The sequence below is a fragment of the Dermacentor albipictus genome, chromosome 6, assembly GCF_038994185.2.
Source record: "Dermacentor albipictus isolate Rhodes 1998 colony chromosome 6, USDA_Dalb.pri_finalv2, whole genome shotgun sequence".
In the NCBI taxonomy this organism is placed as follows: domain Eukaryota; kingdom Metazoa; phylum Arthropoda; class Arachnida; order Ixodida; family Ixodidae; genus Dermacentor; species Dermacentor albipictus.
Window position 1 is genome coordinate 122397337 of NC_091826.1, and position 12837 is coordinate 122410173.

The window sequence follows — 12837 nt, forward strand, 5'->3', positions numbered from 1 at the left end:
CAATTTTTATCTAGCCTTCAAAGATGTCTTTATTTTTCTGGGGAAAACACGGGGAAGGCGGGAGATGGAAATTCAAGACGGTGAGCAACATGAGAACAAGGTGAAAGCAGGAGCCAACGTTTCCACAAGTGGACCTTGAAGAAGACAAGTCCACTTGTCGAAACGTTGGCTCCTGCTCTCACCTTGTTCTCGTTTTGCTCATCGTTTTTTCTGGTAATATATATAACTCGCCACATTTTACAAATGAACCTCAGTTGAGAGTTAGTCCTCATCCATATCTAGTGTCATCCTGATGACACTGCTTCATGCTATGCACTCTTGCAACATTTGTGTGTGTGTGTGTGTGTGTGTGTGTGTGTGTGTGTGTGTGTGTGTGTGTGTGTGTGTGTGTGTGTGTGTGTGTGTGTGTGTGTGTGTGTGTGTGTGTGTGTGTGTGTGTGTGTGTGTGTGTGTGTGTGTGTGTGTGTGTGAGTGTGTGTGTGTGTGTGTGAGTGTGTGCGCGCGCGCGCGCGCGCACACGCGTGGATTTGGATGTGAGATCGGGCCCTTGGATGAGGTATCATTCTTCTCCTGTGCAGCCTTATGAATTCATTATCTATAGTGCAACAGAAATGCGATGGAGAGGAACGAAGTGAACACACAGAGCGCTAAGTTCTTGTCTGTTGTCTATCTGTTGCGCTTTTCTTAATAATGAACACACAAACTCATCTAGTTTTCAGTTATTATGTCGGGCTTATAGGCCGCTTGTGTCCTGGAATATCTGCATGGCTATGTATCCTGTAATTTAATTTCTGGCCATGTGCTTGCACGTCGCGTGTCAATCTCCTGATTTTCCTGACAATCTTGTGTGATGTGCAGGCCCAGACAGTTTCTGGTGAATCCATGCAGGGTGTTGTGCAGGGTGTAATCTGCACTACAAGTGCTGCTTTGATTGCTTTCAGTTCAGCTTTTCTAGGTGTAGGATGACCTGGAATGGTACTCACTTATATGGGGTTTAGTTTCATGTAGTGTCATACTACTGTTACACTGCTATTGCCAGATCAGTGTACTATAAGTGCCTTATGTTTGCTTGCATCTTCATGATTAGCAATCTCCTCTGTGCGTTTGGCAGTTGCATATAGTCTCCTGGCCTAATTCTTTGCCCCCATATTTCACGGTATGGGCCTGTTGTGTTTCAAGTTCAGGTACTCCCGAGGTTGTGTTTGTGAAGGGAGGGGTAGTCGTCTTTGCATCTCATATGCTAGCTGGCATAGTACCTTGGGACCAGGTTTTGAGCTCTTGAGGCTAAGAATTTGTGCTGCAGGCTGCAACTCTACTCTGTCTAGGTGCTTGTTCGTTAGATCTTTCTCATAGAGGTTTTCAAGCATGGTAAAGTCGGAAATACCTGTTATTACCCGATGCCTGTATTCGATTAGTTGTCTTTTTTGTGTGCTGCTGGTAATTCATTACGTACCATACCGTGGACACAAGCACAGCATCTGCGATTTTCTATAGTATCCACTCATCCACCCCCCATGATTTCAAGATTACTCTTTTCACCAGGTGTAGGATTTGCGTCCAGGCATGGCATAATTGTTTCACCCACATGCTGGCTCTGCGCTCATGGTCTTACACTAGCTGAGGATTTGTGGATGCTGACTTGCGGGTATGTTTCTCCAGTTATTGAGAGCACAAAGTGCAATCTGGAGTAGTTGTTGATTCTAGTCTTTTGTCCGACACCGATGTAAGCCAACTTATCAGAAAGCAAGAGGCCAGACTGGTCAAGAAAGTATGCAGTGTTTTCGAGGGCTTGTTGCATCATTCTTGATATCTGTATAAGATAGCTTTCCCACAGACTGTAATACACCGTAGGCTGTTGTGTTTATTGTAGTATGTCTGTGTTGTTGGTGTGGGTGGGCCAAATGTACCTCCAACTCTCACCTGGAATTTTCTGTCTTTCAGAAAGTTACTGTGTAAGTGGTCTACCAGAAATGTTTTTGCTCATCGTTCTTCTTATTAGAGTAGCATGAGGTACTGCTGTTAAAAGCCTCTTCACTCTCTTCATTCTTTCATAACCGGTATTACACAATGTCCTGCAATAAAGTTTCTGCTGCTTATGGCCCACTCATATGTGCCAGAAAAGACAGCTCTTGAAAAAGGTTTTTTTTTGTGCTATGTGTGCGACGTAGTATGAGCATTCATGTCTTGACATTTATACACCTGTAGAAACAGCCTCCTGACAGAGTACTTGCTATACCTGATTATGCTTATTTGTGCGGTGCTGTTGAACAATACATATTGCTGCAATGAGTATTTACACACTCAAATTATCACGAAAGATGGTTTTTTTACAATTCCGCCCTTTGCTTTCTATTGGTGTTAGATTTCGCATAAGCATGCCCCCCTACGCAGTAGTATATTGAAGTTTAAGGGTTCAATAAAGGTGATGAGCTAAATCTAAGTGCAAGAGCTTTTTTCCCTATGACTCCCATCGAAATGCGACTTCCATGGCTGGCAAATCAACCCCTCGCCTTGTGTTAGTAGCAGAACGCTATAGCCACAGTGGGGGCAGATGGATAAATTGAAGAACAATATTTTGTCTATAGATTTTTTTTCTTGCCTGTATGTAAGTAAAATCTGGAATAAGTTTGTCATTGTAAAAAGCCCAGTTTGTGGTCCTTTGTTGAATAAACCACATATTGTGTATAGTTGAAATGTAGTAATTTGTTCTAAAATCCTCGGGTGATATGTTCTTGCAAGTAGCATGGTATTTCATTACTTATAAACAGTAATCACAGCAGATATCGTTATATCGAACTTATTCGAAACATGTGAGGCATGAATGTTTTTTGCACAATCAGCTGTGAACGTGCAAGAACTGCTTGTACGGGCTGCACTGGCTGACTTCACTGCACAGTTTTTGATTTACTTTTCTTCAGCGTGTCGTTCTATACTGTGTTATCCCCAGAAGAACAGGCCGTTTGCCTGCTTTTTGCATTGTTGCACGGCTTTTACATGATGGTGCAGGAGGGTACGATGTCCCTGTGCCACTATAGCAAGCAAATAATTTAATTAATCTACTAGCTGTAGAGTTAATTACCTTTCAAAGCAAGTGTTAATACAGATGCAGTAAGGATACAACGCCCACAACATCGTCAATGTTTATTGGTTCCTGTGCAAGAAAAAAATTCTCCAGAGAAGAGGTGCAACTTAACGTACATGTAATATTTTATTCAAGCCACGGATTTAATGCTATCGTAGCAAATTTATCACGATAGCCTACACTTTTGCTCTGTGAAATTTAATAAGAAGCAAGATAAGCTTTCAAGATGCATCGGGAAATTCACGCTTGAAAACCGACAAGAAAATGCAACTGAACGGTACCGCGTTCAGGGGTGCTATAACGTAAAACTATTCCAAACTTTTCTATTCCAATTCTGCAATCAGCCCACCGCGATTGGTCAAAAACATTTTTGGACCACCCCCAATTCACCTGCCTGTAACGCGACGTCACGAAAACCGCGATAGCTCCTTACCTGATGTGACGTGTACACACTGATTATGCATAATTAGACCGAGCAAAACAAAAATAGTTATTTCTGATTCGACGCTTCTTTGCCATTAGCCCTCGGCTATTGGTCAAAAGTTTTCGGGCTGCACCCACTTCATCTGCCTCTCACGCAACTTCACAAAACCGCAGAATCTTACTGCGTCAAAGTGACGTGTACGCGTTAAATATGCATTAATATGCCGAACCAAACTGAATTTTCTTCTGAATAGCCGCAGGCTGCCCCGTTCCGAAAGGAATAAAAGATGGCTGCTGCCGGTCGCTCAGACACTGAATACTCGCCCCTGCCGGAGAGCAGGGGTTTATTTGCGTGTAATAAAGCTTTTTGCGTGGCCGTGTAACGTTTTCGAGCACTTTGGGCACGTTTACGACCTCGGTCTGCCAACTCTTCTTTGCTGAGGATCCGTTTTAGCGTCATTCTTAAGCTTCCGTTGCATGCCGCCGCGATTGTCGATGAGCCACCGCAAGCTAAGTAAGCGAAAGCGGACCAGTCGCAGACGCCGGCACCACCCTCTTCATCCGGTTATCGATATTCAGTGCAGTGGCTCAGCCCTATCGAATCCCTCTCCACTTGAGCATGCTCCTCGCCTCTGGTGAGCCAATTATATAAGACAAGCCGCTTAGTACAAGCAATGTTATTCGTTTTTCAAGCAAACAAAAGTGACCTCCTATGAACGCGGGGAGCATTTGATTGGTTAGTTCAGACAACCCTACGGGTGAGCGCCCGATGCTTGCGTCGGCGGTTACGCAAATTTGACGTCATCAGTTTGGAATAAAAATATATTGGAATAGTTTTACGTTATACGGCCCCAGCACAACGTTGAAACTTCTAGTACTTTGCTGTCTTGTCATTTGCCCTTACCGAGGATGAAATAATTCAAGCTGCTCCGTAAGCGAGATTTTTGCATGCTCCTGAAAAAAGAAAATTGTGATGACCTCGTCGTCTGGTGGGGATCGAAAACCTCCTAGTACTGACAACTCGCAAAGGTGTACGAAGCAAACCTGAAAATGCACTTCATTTACTGCGTAGCGTGTGAACAAACGCATAGAAAATGGAGAATGGAATCTGCAGTACAAGTTTTTTATTCTCCCTTCCTGTACGTACCGAATTCGGCAATCCACGTCTCCGCGCATTGCACTTGTTGTGCGAGACGCCATTTTCCAAAACAAACCGGCGAAATAGCTCCGTGATAGCTCTCCGCGCAATTTCGACGGAAAATCACAGCGATCGCTGCGACTGTGCGACCAACCGGTTGGTCGCAGCCCAAAATCGCGGGGTCGGCACTGCGACTGCGATTTTCATCGCAAACGACGGAAATCGCACTTCCGGTGTGAAGAAAATCGCATCATGTGAAACAGGCTTTAGACGTGGGCGCTCTCACCGGTGGTAGTGCTCGACCGCGCTGACGGTGGAGGGGGTGCAGTTGCGCGCGAACTGGTGCCGCGGCACCAGCACCACGCGGTCGCCGAGCACCACGGGGATGCCCGGCAGCCGGTCGCGTTCTGCGGCTGCCTCGAACCGCAGCGCCAGGGTGCGGTGCACTTGCCGGCACGGTCGGGGCTGCGAACGGGCGCGTGCGAGTGTAGCACGTGCGAGTGCGCTCGGAGCTATGACTGCGCTCGCCTGTGGTGGCGGGGCCATCTCGAAACTTGTATTCCTAAATTCCACGGGGATGTTCGGATAGGTTCGCAGAGAAAGCGACCGTAGCGGGACTACACATTAAAAACGAGCCCCTTGCGAGCCTTCTTTGCTTCGAAAGAATGTTACGATGCGGTTCGCAGCAATCGTCTGTTTACTTCGAAAAATAGTGTGTATGGTGTCACCTGTCCCGTCTTTTACTGATATGCATCGTCCTAGTTAGTGCCATTTCTTGGACGCTGAACATGAGCTCACGGGGCCAACAACATGTCCGACTTTGTTTACTAGCTGCGCGAGCAGGTCTAATCGTAATTTTCCAGCATACGCGAACATCTCTGAAAACCGGACGCAAGTCCAGAATTTTGTAATTCACTGTCTTGCGCCAATTAGTGCGTGAACTCTGTCCTCTGGAAATAGCTTCGAAAAAAACGAAACCTGAATTTGGTCGTTTCACGCTCATTTCCACGCTAAGCATACCATGTCCCCATCAGGCAGCCACCTTTGTGCCTACCGTACAGATGCTCAGTCGAGCGAGCGGTGGAGGGTGTGCCTTGAACGCGCTTTCCTCATTGTGGAGGCGGAAGTTATTTTTTCTTTAAAGGTGCGGTGCATAAACTTGTTTGCATAAAAAGCCTTGTTTTTTTTTCTTTGTATATGAAAATCCTGTTATTAAATCTAGCCAATTTGGAATGAAGATAAAATACGCTCGATTGTAAAACACTGCCAATGGATATGCTATACGAAATTCCGGAACATTGCGAATGTCGCAAACGCGATTCGAAGCTCGGCGCTTGGCCCGTGTGTTCTGCCTTTTTCCCGTCTAGATTTTGCACCGGCGAGTCGTCTTCCACACTGACGCAAATTCGTGCCACCTGCCCCCCCCCCCCCCCCCCACGCACCCCTCCGGCTTCGAGGACGTAGCAGGTGGTGGCGTTCATGCCTCGGCAGGTGGACCAGGGCAGCGGGTCCTGGCTGCTTCCCAGCAGGTAGAGCACTGCGTGCGACATGGTCAGTGCGCTGCTCGCCGCGCTCGCCAGGTAGAAGTAGGCCATCGTGTAGCTCAGGCCTGCACGGAACGCGCACACCTTCCTGTAGATTGCGCGCACTTGTGAAAGCGTGGTTCGCTTTACACGCCGTATTAGCTGTCCCCGCCCTCCTAAAGATTGACCGTAAAATCGTTCGACAGGAAGTCTTCAGCGCCAGCGAAAGCAGAGGTCGCTTACAGTCCGACTACAACGGATACAAGCGATGACAAGCGACGACGATGACGGAACGATGGCAGCGGTGACGGACGGCACGACGAGACAATAAATGTACTGTACAACAACCATGTCACGCGAACAATAAATAAACGAAAGAAAGAATATGGTGGCAAAAACGTGACACGACGGCATAGCATAACGATGGCTTAGCGATAGCAATAAGGAAAAAGTGATACTGAGGTTTTTACTTGCCAAGACAAAGTTCTGTAGTGGGGGGCACGGCGTAGAGGATGACTCCAAATTGTTTCTGACCAGCTGAGTTTCTTTTGCGTGCAACCACCTTGGAGAAACTAAATCCAAGTACGGGAGATTTTTTTGCATTTCGTCCCGATCGAACTGCCGCCGCTACGCACAGGATCAAAGCCGTGTTACGGCTGGCGTGTAGCCCCCGTGAAAAATGGATGCTTCACCACCATGCCTCATGGAAACGAAGGGTGAATTTCTAATTCGCTATGGTTGTCTGGAGTAGATGACTGGTCTGGCAAGACCCCGCAGTGCTTGCAGGCCCCTTCGTGTGTGTGCACCCTTTCGGCGATCTAGACAGGACCCCAGGGATGACGCCGGCGGAGACACGTTCGTGAAGACGTCATCTGGGACTATGGATCAGCCACCTATCCACAACCAGACGCCTTTTTCCACGAACTGTCAAGCTCTACAGGAGTCTGCGAACCAACGTCGCCTAGAAGAACGGATAAGCGCCTCCAATCCCGCACCTGCGGGTTGGTACCTGCGGAGGCGGGCCCGTACCAGCTCACTGAAAGTGGGGGACGGCCATCCACAAACCAGACTCAGTGCCTGTCACGTGACGTGGACGTGAGCAAGATCCCGCGCACGATTTTAGAGAGCCCATTTAAAGGGGCTCCACAATATACTTTTTCACTTCGTTCTCTCATTATCTTTCACCAGCCATTGAATAAACGGTGCAAGTTTCGCACTATGCATTGTCTCGTCCTTGCCTGGTCGCCATGGTCTACCGGATGCCTGCAGCCCGCCGACAACGCCACGCTACCCAATAGTAACTTCAGTCCAGCTTCGATAAACTGGCGTCGCAACACCCGCAACCTCGAGCCCCGTGGCGTAATGCCATAACCACTGGGCTATCACCGCGGGTACGATGATTATAGCGATTCTGCTCAACGAAGATAACGGTATGACGACATGCGACTTGATGATGATAACGGCTGGATGATAATAACGGTATGGCTGAATGAAGATGACGGTACCGCGACAATAACGGTGTGGTTCAGCTACGATAACGGCATGAGAATAATACTGGTACTGCAGAATGACGCTAACGGCATAACGATATGCGGCTTGACGACGATAACGGTTCAACAGCCCGAGGCCTCACCCATCGCCTACCCAGGACAACCCTGGATGTAGCGTTTGCTTTTTCTGCTATTCATCGACCACGAAAACCTTGACGTGATAAAGCGCGGTGACTATACCTGCCACTGGCGCCACGAAATCGTGATGAAGTGTCTTTAACAGCCATCGATTCAGAAAATATTGTCACGGCGTTACTGGTTCTCACTTTCTGAACTTCGCATTCGTATATCGTAACTGGTGGTCACTTACCAGCGAATGCGGGCGAGCACTCGAGCACTCCTCGGTTTCCCGCGTGCGCGAACTGACCGAGGATGGCCTCCATGTGCAGCATGGGGACCACCAGCACGCTCATCACGGCCGCGTACATCACCAGGAAAGAGCCTGCGCGGTGGCGAGATCGCGCGCGAATTGAAATGTCAACAAGATGTCTGAAACCTTTGGAACAAATTTTCATATGGTTCCAAATAGGCTCCTGCAGCATCAACATCCTCGCTTCACCCGCCGTGGTTGCTCAGTGGCTATGGTGTTGGGCTGCTGAGCACGAGGTCGCGGGATCGAATCCCGGCCACGGCGGCCGCATTTCGATGGGGGCGAAATGCGAAAACACCCGTGTGCTTAGATTTAGGTGCACGTTAAAGAACCCCAGGTGGTCAAAATTTCCGGAGTCCTCCACTACGGCGTGCCTCATAATCAGAAAGTGGTTTTGGCACGTAAAACCCCCAATATTATTATTATTATTAACATCCTCGCTTCGAATGCTAACTGCAATGAAATTTCGTATCGCGTAAGAAGCTTATTTTCTGATAGTGTAGAATTGAGCAGCCACTGTGCGATTCTTTCTTAAATTAAAGGTGAAAACCTCACAACACGCTTGATATACATCTTTATTAGCAAACTGATCAGAAGAATTAAAGAAGAAACATTGCCCTTACCGCTTGCTTGAGATTACACACAACCCACACCTCAGGCCCGTACCGCTACGTAGTACCAGCTATTCTTTTTTTTTCCTTTCTTTTTTGTAGACAGTGCGAGATACGTATGTTCTTCCGCTCCCATCGCACCTACAACTGGCTTTGCTTTCTTCAAATGCCTTCTCGCCACTTCACAAAACTCATAATTAACCATCAACGGCACCCACCCTTCCGGTGATGCCCCGCACTTAGACCTCTGAGGTAATAATAAATAGAAATAAATCTGTTAAGAACCAGCGAGGCACCTCGTCACGATTTTCGATTGGGCGGCGGTTACAGGCCATTAATACCAAGACTTGACAATTACCGGCCCTGCAGTTTTGCTAGGATTACATCCGTAGTATATAATCTACTTGTGAAAACCAATTTAGCCAAAATGATATTTTGTTGCAGGTTTCCTATAAAGAAGAGGCATACGGCACGATTTGCCATTGTTATCATCGACCTGTCAAGTGTGACAGATATTGAGGCGTACGTTCCCATGGCAAGATGATTTTCCTAGTCCCAGAAAAGTGGTGCAATACATGGCAAATGTCAATCAATATGGAAAAAACTGTAGTGATGTCTGTCACAAATAAGAAAACAAAACTTAATTTCTCTTACGGTACCTGCAACGGCGTTCTCAGAACAGTAACTGAAAAGAAATACCTTGGTGTGATTATTTCTGATAATCTCAGCTCTAAAACCCAAGTACAAAACATTACCAAAAAAGCAATGAACAGTTTATACTTCCTTAAGCGCACCTTGCGCTTTGCGACTCCAGATACCAAGTTACTCGCTTATAAAGTCCTTATCCGTCCAATCTTAGAATATGCAAACGTCGTCTGGTTTCCATATATGCAAAAAGATGTACGTATGCTCGAATCAGTTCAACGAAAAGCTGTTCGTTTTATCTACCATAGATACCGGCGCACTGATTCTCCCACAGAGCTGCTTTCCTACGCAAGCCTAGACACCTTATCAAGCCGCGCCACGCTCCATAGACTCAAGTTTCTTTATCAATTAATTCATAACGCATTTAACATGGATCCTGCTACTTACATTAGTTTTAATCGTTCTAGAGAAACACGTCACAAGCATGACTTTACGATTAATGAATACTCTTGTGCTAACAACAGATATTACTTTTCCTTTTTCCCTCGAGCCATAAGAGAATGGAACGGGCTAGATAAATCTATAACTGCGCAGGATTCCTTAGAAAAGTTCGCTGAGCTCGCAGCCTCGTCAGTCTTGTCAACAATCCACACCTGACGATCATGTTCAGACTGTATTGATATTGTGTTGCCCACACGGTGTGTTGTAACTGGCGTATTACTGTACTGTACTGTATACTGTTTGTATTGTTGCCCGCTTGATGTGTAACTGGTTTATTACTGTACTGTACTGTATTCCTGTATCTTTCTGATAAATCCACTCCTGTAACAGTCCCAGCGGGACTAACAGTATGTTAAATAAAAAAAAAGGCTGTTGTGATAAGCCTGGGCATCGACCTGTCAAGTGTGAGAAGCGTTCAACTGGGCGTCCCCATGTCGACATAATTGCCCTCTTCTCCGAAACAGCGTCACCCTTTTTTATTCCCCAAGCTGACACAAAGGGAAAGACGAAGAGAAAAAACCCGGAGGGCAAGAGGTCGTCGATGGCAGAACCTGGCGAAAGCACTGATACTGCCACAGGTTCCCCAAGAAGACAGCGACGACCACAAGACCGCAAGGGGTTATTTAAGGCCGTACTGGCACCCGTGTTAATCAGAACCGCTCAAGACTCGGATGAGAGTCACAACCATGTACCAATGAAGTGAATACAATCTTTTCTACTTTTTTTATCATCACGATGTCGGGCTTCGTTGTCGTTTCCTGATTCTTGCGGGAAAGACCCATCTCACCCGGTCGAGGTCGTATCACCGTGCCAATAGCCGCATGGAGCAAGTCTTCCGGAGGTTCCATCAAATTCAACAGGTTTCAACAGTCTATGCAGTCATGTCCTGCACGCGCGGCACATGTTGCATACCATGCATCCCAAATGTTAAATGCAACCTAAATACTTATTCGAAGTATTAATGTCACAAGAATATGCACATCTCACTCGCTTTAAGAATCGCTTTAAGCTGAGCTTTCCTTCCTGTTGGCGAAGAATACCATGCTTCTCCTGCAGACAATAGTACACGCATGTACGTCCACTTTATCAACTCTGTTCGGAGGACACGTCGAAAGGATGGCTACTTCAGCTCTTGTAACCTGCTGAAAAATTCAGAGCGCGATGGATGTCGAACGCATCCATCGAAATTTGCGCTCTCAGCCCACACACTAACAAGCTAGACTAACATCGCCACTTAATATTCCACATCACGCGGTCACATTTCTTGCTCATTAAATACCCAATCTTAGCGTACGTGGTATTTTTTTTTGCGACGCTTAACAAAGGGCGAGTGCCAACGAGCCCTAATGTGTGCCCTTGTCACAAACCGGTGCACTGCGTGTACCTCGGCCCCGCCTGTAGATGGCGTACGGGAACCAGTTGAGGTTGGTCAGCCCCGCCGTGCAGAGGTAGGCCGAGGCGTAGAAGTGGAGCCGGCTGCGCCAGTAGTACGCCGGTCTGACCGGCCGCTTGCTGTCCGTGGACATCGGGGCTTGCTGCCGTCGACTGCCACGTAAATAAGTGATCGCGTGGACGGAAACACCTGGCTTGGTCGGCAAACAGCGAGCTGATGGTATGGTATGGTATGGTATTCCTTGAGCGATGGCGCACACCCACTGTGGGGGATTGGCCAAGATTTGGATGAAATTAGGCTATCTTACGTCTCGGTTCTTCTCTTTCTTCTTCTGCGGCTTCTGATCACACCTCGGAAGCTTCTTCTTCCACGGCCTATTAGTGGAACTAGCATCCTTTGCATACCTCCGCTGTTTTGAGCCCGCCTCAGGAATGCTATCATGCTGACAACGTCCATGCCATTCGTTACTGGAAAGTACCGGGCTCGCAGCGTTAAAGAAAGGAAACGCGTCAAGGCAGATGACGATTATTGTTGTGTGGCAGAAGGGGCACTCCAAAGGGTGTAAACTCTTCTTAGAGTGTATCTGCCTTGATGCGTTTCCTTTCCTGAAAACGCCGTGCCCGCTACTTATCCTGTCAGGAATGCTATCAGCTGACAACGCCCATGCCGTTCGTTACTGGAAAGTACCGGGCTCGCAGCGTTAAAGAAAGGAAACGCATCAAGGCAGATGACGATTATTGTTGTGTGGCAGAAGGGGTACTCCAACGGCTGTAAACTCTTCTTAGAGTGTATCGGCCTTGATGCGTTTGCTTTCTTGAAAACGCCGCGCCCGCTATACTTTCCTGTCGGGAATGCTATCATGCTCATAAGGCCCATGCCATTCGTTATTGGAAAGTACCGGCCTCGCAGCGTTAAAGAAAGGAAACGCATCAAGGCAGATGACGATTATTGTTGTGTGGCAGAAGGGGCACTCCAAAGGCTGTAAACTCTTCTTAGAGTGTATCTGCCTTGATGCGTTTGCTTTCTTGAAAACGCCGCGCCCGCTATACTTTCCTGTCGGGAATGCTATCATGCTCATAAGGCCCATACCATTCGTTACTGGAAAGTACCGGCCTCGCAGCGTTAAAGAAAGGAAACGCATCAAGGCAAATGACGATTATTGTTATGTGGCTGAAGGGGCACTCCAAAGGGTGTAAACTCTTCTTAGAGTGTATCTGCCTTGATTCGTTTCCTTTCTTGAAAACGCCGTGCCCGCTACTTTCCAGTCTGGAATGCTATCTTGCTGATAACGCGCATGCCGTTCGTTACTGGAAAGTACCGGACTCGCAGCGTTAAAGAAAGGAAACGCATCAAGGCAGATGACGATTATTGTTGTGTGGCAGAAGGGGCACAACAAAGGGTGTAAATTCTTCTTAGAGTGTATCTGCCTTGATGCGTTTCCTTTCTTGAAAACGCCGTGCCCGCTACTTTCCTGTCGGGAATGCTATCATGCTGACAACGCCTATGCCGTTCGTTACTGAAAAGTATACCGGGCTCGCAGTGTTAAATAACGGAAACGCATCAAGGCAGATGACGATTATTGTTGTGTGGCAGAAGGGGCA

At 47.3% G+C, this 12837-nt stretch overlaps 1 protein-coding gene across 2 annotated transcripts in view; it reads right to left on the bottom strand.

The window, feature by feature from the left end:
* LOC135913807 (sodium-dependent proline transporter-like) overlaps positions 1-11557 on the bottom strand; it is a 61949-nt gene extending 50392 nt beyond the window's left edge. The window contains exons 1-4 of one of the 2 annotated variants that reach the window (XM_065446503.1): positions 11228-11557; positions 8027-8158; positions 6086-6252; positions 4930-5108 (exon numbers count right to left, since the gene is read on the bottom strand). In XM_065446503.1, coding sequence (XP_065302575.1) covers positions 4930-5108; positions 6086-6252; positions 8027-8158; positions 11228-11369 — 620 coding nt within the window. In that variant the 5' untranslated portion in view covers positions 11370-11557. The remainder of the gene's footprint in view (positions 1-4929; positions 5109-6085; positions 6253-8026; positions 8159-11227) is intronic. The other variant, XM_065446504.1, reaches the window with a different exon arrangement.
* Positions 11558-12837: the final 1280 nt, after the last annotated feature.